The 19,333-nt window shown below is 41.7% G+C and overlaps 1 protein-coding gene across 1 annotated transcript; it reads right to left on the bottom strand.

Annotated features, from left to right (window-relative positions):
* Positions 1 to 1,648: 1,648 nt before the first annotated feature.
* ctsk (cathepsin K) lies at positions 1,649 to 12,957 on the bottom strand. Its single transcript, XM_083901246.1, has 8 exons — positions 12,891 to 12,957; positions 11,201 to 11,327; positions 6,875 to 6,997; positions 6,510 to 6,662; positions 4,346 to 4,564; positions 3,076 to 3,241; positions 2,286 to 2,394; positions 1,649 to 2,165 (listed from the first exon to the last, which is right to left on the bottom strand). Exons 2-8 carry the CDS (start codon positions 11,324 to 11,326, stop codon positions 2,066 to 2,068), a joined length of 996 nt encoding a protein of 331 aa, XP_083757372.1. The 5' UTR covers position 11,327; positions 12,891 to 12,957; the 3' UTR covers positions 1,649 to 2,065.
* Between the last annotated feature and the right edge of the window lie 6,376 nt (positions 12,958 to 19,333).

Here is a 19,333-nt window from a genome sequence, read left to right as displayed (position 1 = left end):
AGCCACTGTTAGCAGCGAGACGCCATGTTTCTACCGGAGCCTGTAAGGACAAACGCGAGAGAACAAATCAAGCGTCTCTTTACTTGTAGCAGAAGTCCCGCCTCCACTCTCTTCGCTTCGTCTGCTACGGCCGCGGTAGCTCACACCTCCCTCGCCTCACGAACCTCATCTGCTGACACGCAGAAAGACGACGAGGACGACATTTGACCAGCTGAGGATACCGTAGCACTCAGGGAAGGGAGGGGGTGAGCAGAGCAGCAGGTCTTTGTTGTAAATTTCAGCCTCTCCTCTAGATGTCACTATAAACTACTTACTTCCCCATTAAATGTCTGGTGGCACAAACTGAAAGATACTAAAAAAAAGATACTAGTTTATATAAAGTGTATAATTGCTTTAACATAACAATGACTTGGTTTTCATAGGCAGGGATCGCCAACCTTTTAGAAACTCAGAGCTATCTGAAGGGTAGAGAATATGGAGGGTTATACCAGATCAACATATTTGCAAATTACCCCTTTATTCATTATTTTATTACCACTTTATCGTCCACATGAGGGTTGGAGGCCGGATAATTAGCTGAAGCCAGCGCCTGCTCATTTCCTCGTGGGACTTAACTTGCAGCCCTTAAGATAAGATGAGGAAAAATACTTAAAATATTCGTTTTCACTTCTTTATTCTCACTGCCGACACAGACAAAAGCAATACACATGCACATTTCAGCCTCACTTCCATTCCGGATTACGGGGGCTCGGCCTGTTATGATTAACAAGCAGTTCTACTTCCTCATTGCACTGCAACACATGACGCGAACGAATCTGTTTATACGTGTCTATCAAACGAGGAACTGTCAGCCACCGAGGTTTCAGTCTGTGTCTGCAGCTGTGGAAAAAAATACGTGCTGTATGTTCTCCTGTGGACAAAAGGCTGATAATATCAACTATTTCCTGTGGTTTTGTTTTGCCTTTTTGTGGGCCAAACTCGTGACGTTCATCATTTATTTAATTTGTCGTAAATAAATGCATTACAATATGCTTTTAAATATCACACACATACACAATGTTGCTCCCTGTGTCCCCTGGACTTTATGGGGAATGTTACACAGATGCAAAGGGTGACCACTAGTATTAATTCATGAATTTTAGCTGGTTTGAAAGTAAAATAGCAATGTTTTTGGCTGTAAATGCAGCAACTAGTGGTGGACACTAGGTTAACGCACGTTAACGCGCGTTTCCATGACGACTGACCGGAAAAGGACGCGCGTGACGTCATGTTTACGTGCTGCGACACCGGAGTCCAGGCACTGTTTACCAGTTAGCTGCGTTAGCTGCATTAGCTTGTTTAGCGTCGTTAGCTCGCCTACAGTCAAACCGGAGCGGTCTGTTTATTAAACGAAAAGAGCAGCGCTACAACTACCCACAGTACCTGTGTACTGTGTATGTGTGCCTCTATTTTTAAAGTTTAGCGTTACTTTAGAGACTCATTTGAACAATCCGGAGTCACGTAAAACACGATGTCAAGCGCGTCTTTTCCCGGTCAGTCGTCATGGACACGCCGCTAACTGCCGTTAACGCGCCCAGCACTAGCAGCAACTTAACCTTTTTTTGCCGCCGTTGGCATAAAAAAAATTCCAAATGTATTCAAGTTCAAAATGAAACCTTTATTCAATTTCATAGAAAACATCCGTTAACATTTAAATCACCAGGAAAGTGCTGAACAGGACAAAAAAAAAACAGTCAACAACAACAACACTTGGTGGTTATGATCGAGAGGGAATACATTTTTAAAGAAAACTAACAGACAAAATGACCATGTGTGAACAGGAGTGGAAAAGCTCCCATTGCCCAGCAATGTTTTCACACTGGAATTTAAATTTCTCACAAAACAGCAGAGACTCGAATGCATGGTGGAACAACAAGCATACACAAGGGAGGTAAACCTGAACAGATTTCAGGGATTCAAAGTGCTTCAAATAACTCAAAGATAACCACATTTAAAACCATTTTTCCCTGAAGTCGCCGAGATTTGGAATTAACTTTTTTTTTCACGAGCAGACTTCATCGTGCCCTTACACGATGGGGTAGCTGGCGAGGTTGGCGATGCCGCAGAGGTTGTCTCGGTTACGTGCCATCATGATGTAGCCCTTGTTGCCCCAGTTCTCGCTCCAGCTGTTAGCCCGGGGGGGGGGGAGAAAAAAAAAGTCAAAAGAGTCACATTTTGTGTCATCAGAGTGGACAGATGTTGGCGGCCTTATGAGCTGCCACTCAAACAGCTGATGTGTGTCCCACCTGTTCTTGACAATCCAGAATTTCTTCCCCTTGGTGTTCACGCCGTAGCCCACTGCCAGCACGGCGTGATTGATGTCGTCTTTGTTGCAGTTGCGGTCGAAGTAAACACCTGAGCACACGGGGGGAGGGAGAAGAGTGACAGATGACGACCTTGTTTTTCTGAAGGATTATACCTTTAAAGGACTCATTTTATGCCCTATTTCTACAAGTCAACCTAGTTCCCTGGTGTCCTAATGAACATGCTTTGGTCAAAACACCTTAAGGATGAAGCACCACAGCAGTTCAATCACTCTGTTCAATCAGTGCCTGTCTCTTTAAATGCAAATGAGACACAGGAAACTACGTCAGCGTCACTGAGGCTCCGGCAGCTAACAGTAGTTAGCATTTGGAAAAGCCATCATTTGATGACGCTAGCCGGCACATTGCCGTCATATATAAAATGTAAATCCTCTGAGGCTGGGAGTTTGTGTAGAACTCTGTGCTGCACTCTCCTGTTTTTTAGGGACAAAGTGGAGCTCCGCAAGAAAACAATTCCAGGAATTTATCAGTCTGACGCCAGATACCCTGCGGAAGTCAACATGGTGTGTTTTATCTCCTGTACTCCTGACTGTTAGACTGAGGCGGACCACAAAAACAGTGACAGAGTCATCTTACCAAATATCGTCCCAAATATAAGTATTACAATGATTAAAAAGTTGATTTTGCATAATATGTTCCCTTTAAAACATTGAAACATGTTTTGGTTTTAATCACTGGTGACATTTGAAAACCTCCCGACACGTTCACTGACCTCTCTGGTAGAACTGGAAGGTGCCCTGTGAGGCGTCGATGCCCACAGACACCGGACCCACTTTGAACAGAGCCACAGCCAGTGCGTGCTCGTCACCCACTGGGACTTCCTTAAAGCCTTTGCACGACGCTGCCATGCCAGAAGAATTGTAGCGGCAGGACTGGTCCTGCAGAGAAGACACACGGGCGAGAAAATAACATTTTATTCAAAATGCATAGCTCCTCTAAATCCATGTTGTCCATGCCATGTAATGGTAAAATACAAAACAAATCTCATATTAGGATAAATCAATATTTTAGTTGCAATTTTCATCAAACCTTGTGGTTTTACAGTCACGTGTACATTTTATGTCGTGCTGGGAGTTCTCTTTTCCCGGATTATGAATAATGTGACCTCTGCCTGTAATGATTAACAAGCACTTCTACTTCCTCATTGTGTTCTGTTCCTGTTAAACACTCCAGTTAATCTACAAGAAGATAGCTTAGTTATAACTTAACTTTAGCATCATTAACTTAGCTTAGCTTAGATATACCAAACAGGGAGAAAAGTTTTGGCTAGTGACCATTAAAGGTGTCGTTGGGGGACAATTGTACCAGGTAGGGTTTTCTGGAGCGACACTTGTTGTTAAAAGTTGTCATTTGCCTCTTTGGTTTAGCTCTAAAAGGCGCAGTGTGTAAAATTTAGAAATATTCATCTGTTATAACTGCATGTTGCAGCTGAACATCTCACCTTACCCTCGAAGAATACTGGAGAACTTATGTAGCCTTCAGGGGACCGTATCTATGTTCCCCGGGTCCTATGTTCCCCGTTTTGTATGTGATCGGGGAACATAGGACCCTTTCTCTAACCCTAATCCTAACCCTACCCTTTTTCAAAAAAAGGGTCCTATGTTCCCCTGTCACATACAAAGTGGATCTTTTTTGGGAAAAACGGGGAACATAGGACCCGGGGAACATAGGTACGACCCCGCCTTCAGTTAGCATTAAGTTTAGTTTGTCCATTTTGGAAATTGGCAGCTCCTGACCAGGCTCCTGATATACTATACACTCAAGACTCATTTCGTGGTAATGAAAAACAACAACTCCCATAAGCAGGTGATTGTACATAACCAAAAAAAACAAGTATAATTAAAAAGTAAAGGAAATGACTTTTTTCCCTTTTTTGTTTTGCACATGTTGAGTATCGCATTGACACGACACATTTGAAGGTCTGAAAGTTTTCTTTTCCACCAGGGGGTTTGACATATTAACTGAATGTTCTCTCATCCTACCTCTCCAACGTAAGGGTAGGCCACCTCTGAGTCGATGCCCCCGTTTTCTTGGACGTAGGCGAAGGCCTTGGTCATGTATCCTCCGCCGCAGCCATTGTTCTCTGTGACGCAGTCCACCAGGTTCTGTGGACTGAGGTCCACCAGCTGACCTGTCTGCTTGGCCAACTGGCCCTCGAGGGCCCCTGCCGTGCTGAAGGCCCAACAGGAGCCACAGGAGCCCTGTTGTCAGGAGGGGAAATGATATAAAGCTGCTTACATATTTGTCCATTTTCTGCCCAGATTGCAAATACAGACACTGTGTGTGGGTCACGTGAAACATTAGAAACTAAAAAGAAAACCTGCAGGACAGCAGCTGAACACCTCAGCAGTCTAAAATGGGACCAAATTGATTTATGAGCGATTAAAAATAGAAAAGAAACAGTTTGTGTTGTCTCTTCTTTGTCCACTTGGGGGCAGAATTGGATAAACCTTGATTTATGGTTGGTTCAGGCAACATACGACATGAATTCATGTATTATTCAGCTGAAACCTGAATACCAGGAGGTGTGGAGGTAGAATTCCACGTTATGGGCATAATGACATAATGTCCACATATTATGGGCCACATTCAGTGATAGATGCACCTACATCTTCTTCAGAACAATATTTCAGGCTATGGAAATGCTATAGTTTGGAGCAGCTAAATTAAAAATGTGTAATCTACTTTACATCTGGCTGAGAGAATAAATAAAACAATTAAACCACAATTAAATTTAAAGCGCAGCGTCCCTGCTGCCTGACTGTGTCGGGGCAGTAAAGCTGCAGTAAAGTGTCTCTTTAGTGACACCTGGCACTGTGCTTCTTCTGAGCTGCTCCAATTAAAAAACTCTGTAAAAATGTGTTATCACATCAGTCCACTGGGGGGCGTTTTCAACTGAAATTTGCCTTAAAAAACACATCAGAACACAAGTTCAGCTGCAGAGGGATTTGTTAGTATGCACAGAGTGGAGTCAGCTCCGCTGAATAATTCATGCAGAACAGGAGGCTGAGCTGCAGCTCAATAAATCCTGACTGCAGCTGCAGGTTGCTTTCTGTAACCAGCAGAGGGAGACAGTGTCCTGCACATGAATGATACTGCTCCATTGACAAAGTCAGTAAATCACTGTTAACTCACAACTCTCTGTTGTTATTATTGTCTTAAATTAACAATATGCTATAGTGTTGAAAAAACAATACACTATGATATCTAGCATAAAACATAAATATCATAAATTCAACATAATCATGTCTGATTAAATAGCTATTTTATTCTGCCAAAATGTACATGGGCAAAGTTTCCCTGTCGTTATCAATACTCTTGTTATTCATTTACACAGCAGACTTTATAAAAGGCATCATTTAGAGTTTTGATAAATAAATAAATAAATAAATAATTACTGTAAATGTATTACGAGTTTTATTAGGGGTTCTTAGGGGTCATAAAATATTTGACTGTTGGTGAGATGAGAAGGATTTAAAGGTGTTTTGACAAAAAAAGGCAAAGAAATAAAGAATAAATGCCACTAAGGACAGAGATATGGTGGTTTTATGGGTCATAATAAACAACGAGTGTGTAAATCTGCAAAGAGAACCTAAAGATGGTGACATTTTTCCATCACTAGTAAACGTTTTCAGCACAAAATCTGTTTTTCTATATAATAAAGATTTATATAACAGACTTTGTGCTGAAAATCCTGAAATTGCATCACTTTCTGCAAAACTAAACTAACAAAAACTAATAAAAATGAAGCATTTAATTAAAAATGTGCTTCAGTATCATCTCTAATTTAATGATAACACGCCAAATATTAGAACCATGTGTCTCGGCCTGTTCTTACGTGAATAAAACACAGCTGTTCAACTCGCTCATATAACCACTAATTGCATTTTTGAAAGCAATTATTCTGTTTCCATCGTCCATTAGCTCAGTGAGAACAGGCTGTTTTTCACAGGGGGGGGGGAAAAGAACACTGCAGGAGGTTTCCAGGTATTTATCTAATAATAATAATAATAATAAAAAATATGCATCTTTTCTGTTTTCTTTGGTTTGTTTCTTGTCAAGGCTACAAAATGTGCTGCTGCAAAGCCACAGTGCCACAGAACTCCTCCAGTATCCATATTTCATAGAATGATTTTATTTTCTGACCTGGTCCTTCACTGATGTCACCATGCCCTTCTTGCGGTAGTCGACAGATTTCGGCAGTTTGGACATGTGGTCGTCCAGAGCCATGGTGAAGCTGCGCTCATGGTTGAGTGGGAGCTGCAGGCCGGTCATCCGATCGACCACCTCCTCTGAGGTCTGCATGAGCACAGGCACAGATTGAGAGATATTGCGTCATATAGCAGGTTGGTTTTTGACACACTTGCTGTTTACAGTATAGTCATTATTCACTTGATTAACTTGAGACAGACATCTCTGTTGAGTTTTTCCAAAAAGGTGAAAAAACCACATCTGCTGGATTAGGCCTGCTGAAGCACTGAAGCAGAGCTGTCTCTTGCTTCGCTACTCACCATGTCTCCCAGATGGTTAATCCCCATCTCGAAGGACTGGATGCCCAGCGCCGCCTCCTCGTTGTGAGCTTCAATCATACGCATGTTCTTCTCCCAGATGGCTCTGCGGATCCCCTCCTCACCCTGTCACAGACACACGAATGAAGGCGTTAAATCAGACAAAAAAAAACAAAAAAATACTGACAATTTGAGGGATGACGAAGGTTGCCAATCACTGTCAACCTTCACTGAGTATCCACAGCCCAAAACATACTATATTTACACACCATACAGGTTTCTGCATTGGCTTCTCTCTCTCCGAAATAAAAGTGCTAAGTAGAACCATATATGGTTCTTCAGTTTGTCCTCATAGGAGAACCCTTTTTGGCTCCCTTAGTGTCACCAAGAACCCGTTTAAAACCCTTTATTCAGGAAAGGGTTTTTAAAGGTTTCTCTGGATCAAAATGGTTCTTACTGGAACCATTAGTGTTATGAAGAACCCTTGAAAAACCCTTTATTCGGGAAAGGGTTTTTCAGAAGCAAAGGGTTCCAGGTAGAACCTCAGCCCTTGTAGAAGAACACTTTTGGAACCCTTATTTCTAAGAGTGTATGATCGAGCATCTGCACTGGGTCACAGAGCTTTAGAAATTCTAGAAAATCTGTCACCTCCTGTGTGTGTCTAGTTAAGTGAGATTCTCTTCTCTCCTGCACACCTGACAACTGAAAGACATTCATCCGGACAAAAGAGGCCACATTTACATTTTAATTAGCAAAAGAAAAGACGGAAACAGAGAAAGCAGCGTTACTGCCCCATTTCATTAATTAGGCCGTGATAAACTAGTTTTCACCTAACTCGCTCAGACACAGCTGTATGACTGTCCAGAGCCACAGTAATGCTTTGTCTTCAGTTCTTACACTACACAGTAATAATAAAAAAATATGAGTGCATGAAATTGACTGAAACACATTTATATAATGTAAATGCACACAATATGTGATTAAGATGCAGTCAAGTGCTTGATTGGTTGCCTAAAAAAAAAAAAAAAGAACACACACACACCCATGCTCAATATTCATGGTCTTAACCACTGGCATAAAAAGTGATCACTATATCTATCTCCATATCGTCTGCACTAATGAAAAATGCAAATGATGTGATGAGACAGATTCTATTACAGTGATGTCAGTTCAAGGAAGTTTGAATTAGAGGAAGTAATGGGGGAATACTGATTAAAATTACCATAAGATGAGAGGAGTGGGAGGCGGGGGAGGAGATGAGGGCGTTTTTGCTGACGACGGCGACAACGCATAAAAGCGCTCACGTTTAATGAACAAATGCACGGACGCACGGAAAACAGACATGTAAGTCATGAAGTGAAGCACATGCAGCGGCGTGGAGAAGCTGCACACACACACACACGCACACACACACCAACACACACAGCTGTGGAGGTGTGTGACCTCTGGCTAGCGGCGAATAGTGAAGCGATGGCAGATGCTCAGGAAGTAGATTTGCCGGTTTAACACCAGCTCGACTACATTTTGCTTCCCTTTTCACAGCCAGGAAATAAAATGCAGACATAAAAAAAAACCAGAAAAGACTTGGAATTTTTGTAGAGAAGGAAATAACAATGCAGACTTTCCACTGTTCCACTGGAATCTGTGACCTGCCTGGTCAAAGGTCATGGCTTAATCTCAAGCTGCAGTCAGTGAAATACTTGTTTCAATGCATGTATGCGTTAAAGGTGCATTATGTAATAAATCTAAAGCAACTGGCCATAAAATCCTCCTAATATGTCACAGAGACTCAGTAATAATATTCATATAACAAACTGAACTCACCAACAACAACAGTACAGCCAAAATATTCACATTAAACATAAATCTTTTTGCAGACCACAAATCATGTTTATGTTTTGAAATCATGTTTTGGCATGTTGCGCCACCTACCACCGTATACCAATCATTGCAGTTAGTAAAGTCAGTTGCCGTGCAACCACGGGTTGCCAGTTACGTCTGAGCCACAAGGGCGGAGAAAACGAAACCTAAAAGACCTTGGTATTTTGAATTTGAGTGTAGTAACCGTTTTTGGCCACATTCTTACATATGGCGCCTTTAAGTAAGTGTATATTCTGACAGCTATCACTGACGTTACAGCGGTCAGTCAGTAAATCTAGGAGAAATACTTCCACTTAATCCCAGAGGTCTCAAACTCGCGTCCCGTGGGTCACATGCATCCCTCCAATTGATTTCATGGGGCCCGCCATTTAATATCAACTTATATCAAGCTATTTCTGCAATGTTTAAATTCTTTTTGCGTCACAAATATATCGTTCCAACACTATTATTTTAAATATTAGTGTTATTTCTAATAGTGCAGTGAGTCAACTACAGACATTAGCATTCAGCTTTGAAATCAATTAAAAACTAAAATAGCAATGAAAATACGATGGAATGAGGTTGAGGATGAGTTACATATACATGGTCAGTATCTTCAGTGTACTCGCTAACCTCATTCAACAGCCATCTGTATATGATTGTGTTAAATTAAAAGATAGCTGGTGCATTATGGTCCCTGTATTCCACCTCTTTGGGTTTTCCAACCAGAATTAGAAACATTGAACATATTCTTAAGATACTGTGCAATTAAGCTGCTATTGATTGTACTAAGTAAGCGTTAGGTGAATTAGGTTAAATCATTTGTTTCTGTTTCCTGCTCTGATCTCTATGTGTCGTCACCTCATATAAAAAACATCCTATATTTGCCATTTTAAGTGTTGCAAATTCTCATTGTGCGTGTCCTGCTTTACTTTTCGCCATCTGTTTCGTTTCCACAGAAAGAGATGAAACGGTCGCAGTTCTCACCTCGGCACAATCTCCCTCAGCTGCTACAGCACAAAGTCTTAGTAAGATGCATAAACATATATAAAAAGCCAAATGGAGATTTCATGACGGCGTCTTTAAGTCTCTGTGAGGAACATGTGCTGTGTTCACTGTTCTCCTCTGTTCTCTCGGACTGCTGACAGGAACAGAGACGCTTTAATGCTGACCTGACCGGCCGCGAAATTGAGTCAGGCGCGCACAGACGGTGAGTCAAACATGAAGACGTCTGCGATGCTCTGCGACTCGCCGAAGCACAAAAGGAAGAGAAGAGGGAACACACAGGGCTTGAACGAAGGAGACAGGAGACGGAATGTGGAAGAGAAGCCTGTTAAGAGCGCAGACATTTAAACACAACAGATGAATACTCAAGCTTTCTTTGTTCTGGCAGCTGAATAATAGGTCCATCGAGAAAAGGATGTCTTTGTTTCGAGGAGAGAGCAGTTTCACAAACTACAGACTCCAAGTGGAGAAGTCAGGCTTAAGCAGCAAGAGCATGGTGCAAAATTACACCTAAGGCACCATAGATTTAAGCAAGTGCAGATTTATTAGATGAGACGTTTGTGTATTGGACAAATTACTTGCTTCTCTGCCCGTGCTGGCAGCCATGTTATCACTGAGAGAGAGTATATCCAGGCTCCAGGCTGATTCAGTGCTGATAATGTGTCAGTACATCACACACCCATGTTTTAACTATTGTGCTATATCGTACCAAACCCTAATGACGAGGTTTCACCACAGCGCTATACGCAGGTTCATGCAAATGAGTACACTCTTAGAAATAAAAGTGCTAAGTCGAACCATATAAGGTTCTTCGGCTTGTCCTCATAAGAGAAATCTTTTTGCTTTAGTGTTACGAAGAACCCTTGAAAAACCCTTTCTTCGGGAAAGGGTTTCTCAGAAGCAAATGGTTCCAGGTAGAACCTCAGCCCTTGTAGAAGAACACTTTTGGAACCCTTAATTCTAAGAGTGTAGCTAATGTAATTTTGTTTCTGATTCTTTCATCTCTACTGTCAGACACGTCAGAAATCACCCAGAGTCAAGTGATAAGTCACGTGACACAACAACTGTCCATAAGCCTTCATGAGATTCACTTTTGAAAAGTAGAAGCGCTGTGGTTTCAGATGTCAGTGTTATTTCTAAAATTGAATGCTCAGCACGTAAAAACAATCCCTTTGAGAGTTGAAAAAGAACAAAAGCAGTTCCATAGAATGTTTTTTCAAGCGTTTAAGGTTGCGCTCTACATCTGGTGCACAGTTCCCCACAGATCTATGACAGGTACAGGACTTACAGTGTGTGTTGGTACCACATGTGTTTTGAGTTGTCTGTGGAAGTCTCTGCTTTTCATGTCAGGCTTGAATTTTAATCTAAGATTTCACGTGTGTGTGTGTGTGTCTCTTATGTATTTTTTGCTGACAATTCAGTTCAGTCACATAAAGGTGAAATAAAAAGCGAACAAACACTGACCAGTCCGTTGTATTCTCTCCTGTGGGTGAGTTTCCACTGCTCCCACTGAGAGTCCAGAGAGGCTTCATCCAGGTGACTCAGAGCTGAGGCCGCCAACAGCAGCAACGCGCACACACACGACAGCATCCTGCACAAACAACAACAACAACAAATATTATGTACACAATGTGCTGTGGAAGATGTAAAATATTACCCATTTAAAGGCGCCGCCGTAAGCTAACTGATTAGCAGGGAAGCTAATTGAGCTAAATGAAAAGTTAGTTAGCTAAGTGAAGGACCACTATACCAGAAAGATCGGTTTCTTACCTTACTAGTGAGGACCTACTGATTTATGAGGACATATATCATATCATCAAATGTATCACTACTTCTAAAAACAACAACAAAAGAACATTTAAAATGCTCCAGGTTCAGTTTACTAACTTCAATTAGATATATTTGGAAAATATATTTTGTTACTGCACGACAGTTATATAAATAAACACTTATATCTGCTTACAAAGTCCTATTGTATTTTAGTGAGATTAAGATGTATTAAACTTTTACAAAAAACATTAGTTGAATGTTCTTTCTCACTGTAGTTTCAATTCTTTAACTCTCAAACTACCAGAATTCTCTAACAATCTGTAACATTACTTGCATGTTATTTTAATTATCAATATAAAATCTCAGAAATCAATGCAAAATAGGTGACAATTAACAGTAGGACATGGCATTTATATTAAAATCAATGCAAAAAAAGAAAGAAAGAAAAGAGAATTAATGTGCAAAATGCAATTGATGAATATTGTATTATTATCTTTGTGGAAGAAAAATGAATAATTCTTTCTGGAATTTCAGGATACAGATATATTTCAAAAGCAGTCACAGACTCATTCAGAGCTGATGTGAGGATCGTCTGACCCACATTTCCATGGAAGCTCTCAAGCAGCTGATTTTGGGGCAGAAAAATAGAACATTTCTTTCACTTTTTTGTGCGTGTGGATTTTTGTCTTTCTTTTACCATGATAAACAGAATCCGACGAGGAGCAGTTTCACTCGGAATGTTTTAAAACCAGAATCGAACTGTTGAGAACTCATCTGTTGATTCTGACACATTCTCCACACATATTTAAAAAAAACTTCATTGCCACCTTTATTTTTCCCTCCTCTCTCTCTGCTCCCTCCATCTGTCTCCTATAAACTCCTCCCTGCTGTTCCAGTACATCATGTCTCTACTCTGCAGTTTCCAGTAAAGGCCACTTAAACTGAACTAAAAGCACAAAAACAAAAAAAATATTTCCACTTACTTAGTGAGCTGCTTTGCATTTCTGCTGCCTACACACTACACATCATGATTATAGGTCATTTGAGCTTAAAGCTTTAGTATTAACAGCAGGGTCTAAGGATAATGAAACAGAAACTGTTTTGTGCACAATGTTGTGCGGCTGAATGAGTCATGAGGTTTTCAAGAAAGTTGTGAGTATGTCACAGCAACTGTCAGACCTGGGACAAGAAACCAAGTGAAAATCTCTCTTTTTTTTGTAATCCTAAACCTGTTCATGCTTGTTTCTTTCTTAGCCTGCACTCAAAGGGAAAGAAAACAGTCAGACCAAAGTGGGAAAGGAATTTGGACTCTGTGCCGGACAGAGTGGAGGAATTCACAAAACTGGAAGTAAACAAAAGACGTTTAGAAAACAACAAACGTTACCTTAAAATCAGAGAGTTTGATGGAGTCCTGTGTGTGAGTCTGATGTCGTCTTGCTCTGCTGTCGAAGTCGGTCAGTGTATGAGTTTATATTGGCTGGATTTTGAGGAAGTGCAACTGGAGTTCCAGGTCTGGGGAGGAGGTTTTTCTTTTTCTTTTTTTCTTTTTTACCATGTAGGGGAATTACATCTGGCTTCACTCAGATGATCTCTAAACCAAATGATGTCAGGTGTCAGATTACAAACTTTTTCAGGGACTGGTGATGAAGTCTGCTGCTGGAGAGAAACCGAAATAAATCCTTCACATTTTCACGTTTAAAAAAAAATAGATATTATCATCATTTTATCTTTAAAACCTCTTCTTCTCAGATTTAGCATATAGAGACAATACCAAGTCATTATACTAAGAAACAGAGAGCAAATAAAATAAATAAATAAAATGAGGATTTTTTCAATTTGGGTGCATTTTCAGTTTTAAGTTACACATGTAACGCATTCAACATATGTTAAAATATACATAAAGAATATACATTAAACAAAACTAACTCCCCAAACATTAAGGTTTTTATTTCATTTACAGCTACTCATGTCATATATCTTTTGCATTTTTAATGAAAAACCTTTGGCTTTATTCTCATTTTAAGCTCAGACTGTTTTTGTTTCTGTAATCATGAAATACACAATACAATTCTATATAATGTCCGGTATTAAAACTGCAAAAGACAAAGATACAGATACAAGTCAATTTAATAATTTTGTGTTTTTTGAAATATTTCATTTACATCTATCCATGTCTTTGTGTTTTTTACTGTTTAAATCATTATATTTCTGGGGACTTTAGTCACATTTGAACCCTGGACTGCTTTTATTGTTGGACATTTTTATGTTGTGTTCACTGTGCTCACTGGCATGAAATGATTTGATGCCATGCCTACATTACATAAAGATGTGAATGGTATGTTCAGGCCAAACAGGTTTCAATGAGGAATGCTTTTCTTTATTATAATTGTCTCTCTCATGTGTACACAATAGTCAGGGAGTTTTTCTAAGGAATTTCCTATTGTGCTTCATAATGCCAATTGGATTTTTGATGTTATTGTGGCAAAATGTCCATCCCATTTTTGTGAACATGAATCAAAGGCACATCTTTTGGGAATTAGATAACATCTTGCATAACTTAAGAACTATTGTTCTAATTATGACAAAATAATAGATGTAGTTGTTTTTAACATCTGGTATGGGCCAGTGATTATCTTCATGAACTGAAGATGAACTCAATCTATGTATGGTACAGAGAAGCAGAGGGAGCATCACAAACTAAAGGCTTTTGTCTTTCATGATACTTTGTGAGAGCATTTCCATCATAGACAATATATACATAAATAACTTCACTTCATAAATGGATGGGGATTCAGATTAGTCATAGCAGCATATAAACTGGAAATGGAGTAAGATATATATATATATCAATAAAAATCCACATTTATACTATAAATGGAATATGGACTGGAAAAAGCTATAACCATAATAGACTAAAGTAAATTTTAGGAGGCACAAATCAAAGCTTGTGTTTGAAAGTTTTTAATGTTATTACATAAATTATTCGAAATGTGAGTTTCTGCCTTGAACAATACTGTGATATTACAGTATTATTGTTAACATGTCAACATTTACACAGCGGCATAAAACCCCGGCGGTGCCCATATATCTCAAATCTTTATATCTCTGTTAATATTAATATCTGTGCCGTATTGTCTGGGAGATACGTACTTCCTCATGCTCTTAGTCAACAGTGTGTCAGGTCTGCGTGTCTATATATCAACATGCCGTGTGACTCTGACAGCAGTCTAGCACACGTAGTCACTCGTCCAAATATAGGAGCGTCCCGTATGTACCTCATATGTTCGGTGATACATGGCTGTGTTGCAGATGTATGTTCCTCATTCGTAAAACGGAACCCGCGGCTTGAATGGTGAGCCTTCACTTCGCTGTGGCACGCTACACCACAACTATGACTATTAAAAGAACGATGAGCAGTGGCGTCATTATTCTTTTAGATGAAAAAAAAATGCATAATCAGCGTTTAAAAATATTAAAAAACATTGACATTCTCTCTAGTTTGTACATTCAGGCTGCTCAAGCCTACATGAAGCAAGACCATTGTTTTACATGTAAAAATGCTATTCTGAGCCTATGAAAACCAAACGATTCTGCTAAATTTAAAATGATTGTGCAAGTGTACAATCCTTTTAAATCGATCAAAAGTGTTTCTGTTTCATTATTTGCATACATATCCTTAGAGCTCTAAAGTTTGGAAACAAACAGTTCAGCCACTGCTGAGAACGCTGGGTTTTATTGTATTCTCGGGCTCAGTTAGCTGCACTGAAAAAGCCTGGAATCGTAAGGATCCCGTCTCCTGAACAGCACATCGTCCTGCTCTGGGCACTAGTACGGGCACATCCGGTTGCATACATTGAACCTCAGAAGAAGAATAACGTCCATGTGGAGATGTTTAACTTGCGACAGTGTCTTCTGACTCTGGGTCCGACTCCGGGTCAAAGGCGTAAAAGGGACTGCGGTGGGGAGTCGTGACAAAGCCATTTTTTAAAACAATGTTTTGATAATGAGTGCATCCACTGTTCCAGAGGGGGAGCTGCTTCTGAGAGCTGGTGTGCTAATTAAGTCACTTCCAGGTACCTGGCCAATCACAAGATAGTGGGAATGCTATCAATTGCTGGCCAATCACAACACATTTCTGTCTTCTGGGGGTGAGATTTCAGTCTGAAACAGTCCGGCTGACAAGAGCTTCAGTGAGGAGAGATTTTGATCGGCTCGTTTGCAGCAACTAGGAGGTTTTTGACCATAAAAACAAGTTAATGTATGTAAGTAGACCTCCATAACTCACATGTGCAACAGGACCACTCTATGTGACCTTTAAGGATTGAATCATAGTTGGAGACCTTATTTGGTGTGTTAAGTGTTAACCTAGGGGAGTGCATTGACACTGTGGAAAACAAGTGGCCTCCATTGGAGGTTTATACACTTTGAGTGTTTTTTCTGGTTTATTTAATGAATTTACTTCATCTCCCGTGCTGTTTTTCAATTTTAAAGGCAGTTAATCCAGCACTTTAATTTTTATTTGCCTTCATATTTTTTCTCCTCAGTCTTAATCACTCTTATTCATCCATTCCCAAGTGTTAAATCTTATTCTTTATTTATTGTCAATTCTGCTGCTGATGACTCCTCATTCACAAACTGTTGATATGGTGTTACTTTTGCTCCTAACAGAAGAGCCAGAGGAATTAATAGACAAGTGTTAGTTATGAGCCATGTGTAGGCCAAGAGTTTGCTCTTACAATGGTCAGTTTCCTTTAACAGAGAACAGATGATCCAGATGGTGAAGAATAACCCTCATCCTCCTCTTCTAACCATCTTGGTTGCTTGTCATGTGGGAGCAATAATAACTGAACCAAACTGTACTAAATATGTCAACAACAATTTTATGAGAGCCCTCTTAAATTCTACGATCAGCTATGCAAAAAGACTTACAATAACGCCATAATTGGAAACCTAACCCTAACCCATAAATCTTTGTTTTTATATTACACATTAAGCATCTATGTAGAACAGCCTTCTTCCATCTTCGCAACATCAAGACAATCAGACATATTATATCGCGACAAGACTCTGAGAAACTAATCCACGCCTTTATAACCTCTAGGCTGGATTACTGTAACTCCTTACTGTCTGGATGTCCTAGTAAGTCCCTGAGAAGCCTTCAACTTGTCCAGAATGCAGCAGCACGGATACTGACTGGAACCAGACGACGTTATCATATAACTCCTGTCTTGGCTTCTCTTCACTGGCTCCCAGTAAAAAGTAGAATAGATTTTAAAATACTTCTACTTACATACAAGGCCCTGAATAATCAGGCACCTTCTTATATTTGTGACTTAATCACTTTATATCAACCGAATAGACCGCTGCGCTCCCTGAACTCAGGTCTACTGGTTATTCTGAAAATAACCAGAAGTAGAATCAGTGGTAGAACATTTAGCTACCAGGCTCCTCTCCTGTGGAACCAACTCCTGCCTTCCTCCTCTTGGAAGATCGGACCACAACCTCATCCACCTGCAGCCCCTGTATAAGCCCCAAGTCCAGCGGCTTCCTGTGACCACCAGGACTGTGAGGAGATGGTCACAGGAGACTGATGAAGCTTTACAGGGCTGCTTCGAACTAACAGACTGGGAGTTGCTCTGGGATTCACATGGAGAGGACCTTGATGATCTCACGGACTGCATAACTGGGTACATCAATTTCTGTGTGGACAGCGTTGTTCCTAATGTGACTGTACGCTGTTTCCCCAACAACAAGCCGTGGGTCACCAGAGCCATCAAGGTCCTGCTGAATGAGAAGAAGAGGGCCTTCAGAGATTGGGACAGAGAGCAGATGAGGCAGGTCCAGAGGGAGCTTAAGGAGAGGATTCAACAGGGCAAAGACAGCTACAGGAGGAAGCTGGAGCACAAACTCCAGCAGAACAATGTAAAGGACGTGTGTAGCGGTATGAGGAGCATCACTGGCTACAAACTATCTGGTAGCCAGACAATAGGAGGTGGTACTGAACGAGCCAACGAGCTGAATCTGTTCTTCAACAGATTTGATGAAAGGGCTCTGGACTACCCCTCCCCCAGCTCCTCTACAACCATTCACCTCCAAACCTCCAGCCCTGCTGACACCCCTCCCCCTCAACTCCTTCCTGACTTTACCCTGCCTGTCCCACCCACTCCCCCGCCATCACCCCCCCCCCCCCCATCAACACACACAGCAGACAGACCTTCACTGCAGAGCAGGTGAGGAAGGAGCTCTGCAGACTCCGCCCGGGCAAGGCAGCTGGTCCCGACGGTGTCAGCCCGAGGGTCCTCAAAACATGTGCGACCCAGCTGAGTGGAGTCCTGCAGTACATCTTCAACCTCAGCATGAGTCTGGAGAGGGTCCCGGTGCTGTGGAAGACATCATGCCTGGTACCACTGGCCTCTACAGTTTTCCTACCAGCCGAGACTGGGTGTGGAGGACGCCATCATCTTCCTGCTCCACCGTGCCTGCGCCCACCTGGACAGACCGGGATGCACTGTGAGAATCTTGTTCATGGACTTCTCCAGTGCGTTCAATACCATCCGGCCTGCTCTGCTGGGGAGTAAGCTGACGGCGATGCAGGTGGACCCTCCCCTGGTTTCCTGGATTACGGACTACTTGACGGGTCGACCACAGTATGTCAGACTACAGGATGGTGTGTCTGACACTGTGGTCAGCAGCACTGGGGCTTCACAGGGAACTGTTCTTTCCCCCTTTCTGTTCACCCTGTACACCTCAGACTTTCAGTTCCTCTCTGAGTCCTGCCACCTGCAGAAGTTTGCTGACGACTCTGCAATTGTTGGCTGTGTCAGTGAGGGGAAGGAGGAGGAGTACAGGGGCGTTGTGGACTCCTTCGTCGACTGGTGTGGAGCTAATCATCTGATTCTCAACTCCACCAAGACTAAGGAGCTAGTGGTAGATTTCCGCAGGAGATCATGTCATGGCGCCCCCCGTGGCTGACGTGTTTGCTCGCTCCACTCTCGTATGCCGGCTTTTTTTTTGTGTTTTAGTGTGTTTTCTTTTTTCTTTCTCTTCAAAATGCCATGCACTTGTAACTTACAACCGGCAGGCACTTCTGGACATTGGTAGCTTACATAACCATCTGGATGTAACCCTTCATATTCCACCAGAGCTACTGGAGCTTGTTCGCTCTCGTAGCCGCCACCACCACCCCCATGCAGGCCCCGAAGCCCCGAGCTTGAGTGTGCACGCTGACCCCAGGAAGGTGCTCCGGAGACGGCGACGTAAGCGGGGGAAGAGGGCTGGGCTACACGCTAGGCCAGGGGTCACCAACCTTTTTGAGACAGAGAGCTACCTGAAGGGTAAAAAATAATATGGAGGGCTACCATATAATATTTTTTTGTTTGTTTACCATTTAAATGATTAATATTATGCATTCAACTGCATACACATTCATTCCAGTGCTTACTCCTAACGATTACCAGTTTTTATGAACAATATCAAAGATATTTTACTGAGCGATCATACGGATACATGCAAGTGAGGTGAAGTGAAGTGAGCCCGTGGGCACCGTATTGGCTGCCTGCGGGCTACCAGGTGCCCGCGGGCACCACGTTGGTGACCCCTGCGCTAGGCTAAAAGCTCGCGCTAGCAGACCATCGCTACCCAGCCTCCTACTCGCTAATGTGCGGTCACTGGACAACAAACTGGACGAAATAAGGAGCCAGGATCTCAACCCAACGGGAAATGAGAGAATGCTGTGCTCTCATTTTCACAGAGACCTGGCTTTCGGACAAAATCCCGGAGTGTGCCATTCAGCTAACTACTCACTCCGTGCACCGAGGAGACCGGACT

This window comes from Microchirus variegatus (genome assembly GCF_963457635.1).
Source record: "Microchirus variegatus genome assembly, chromosome: 1".
In the NCBI taxonomy this organism is placed as follows: Eukaryota; Metazoa; Chordata; class Actinopteri; order Pleuronectiformes; family Soleidae; genus Microchirus; species Microchirus variegatus.
The sequence above is the reverse complement of the archived record's forward strand: the minus strand, read 5'-3'. Positions and strand labels throughout refer to the sequence as shown.

Excerpts from the sequence above, each read along its gene's own strand:
- ctsk (XM_083901246.1), bottom strand. The coding sequence starts at position 11,326 with ATGCTGTCGTGTGTGTGCGCGTTGCTGCTGTTGGCGGCCTCAGCTCTG. Across the intron at positions 6,663-6,874 it reads TTAACCATCTGGGAGACATG|ACCTCAGAGGAGGTGGTCGA; the intron begins GTGAGTAGCGAA and ends GTGCTCATGCAG. Across the intron at positions 2,395-3,075 it reads CTTCCAGTTCTACCAGAGAG|GTGTTTACTTCGACCGCAAC; the intron begins GTCAGTGAACGT and ends CCGTGTGCTCAG.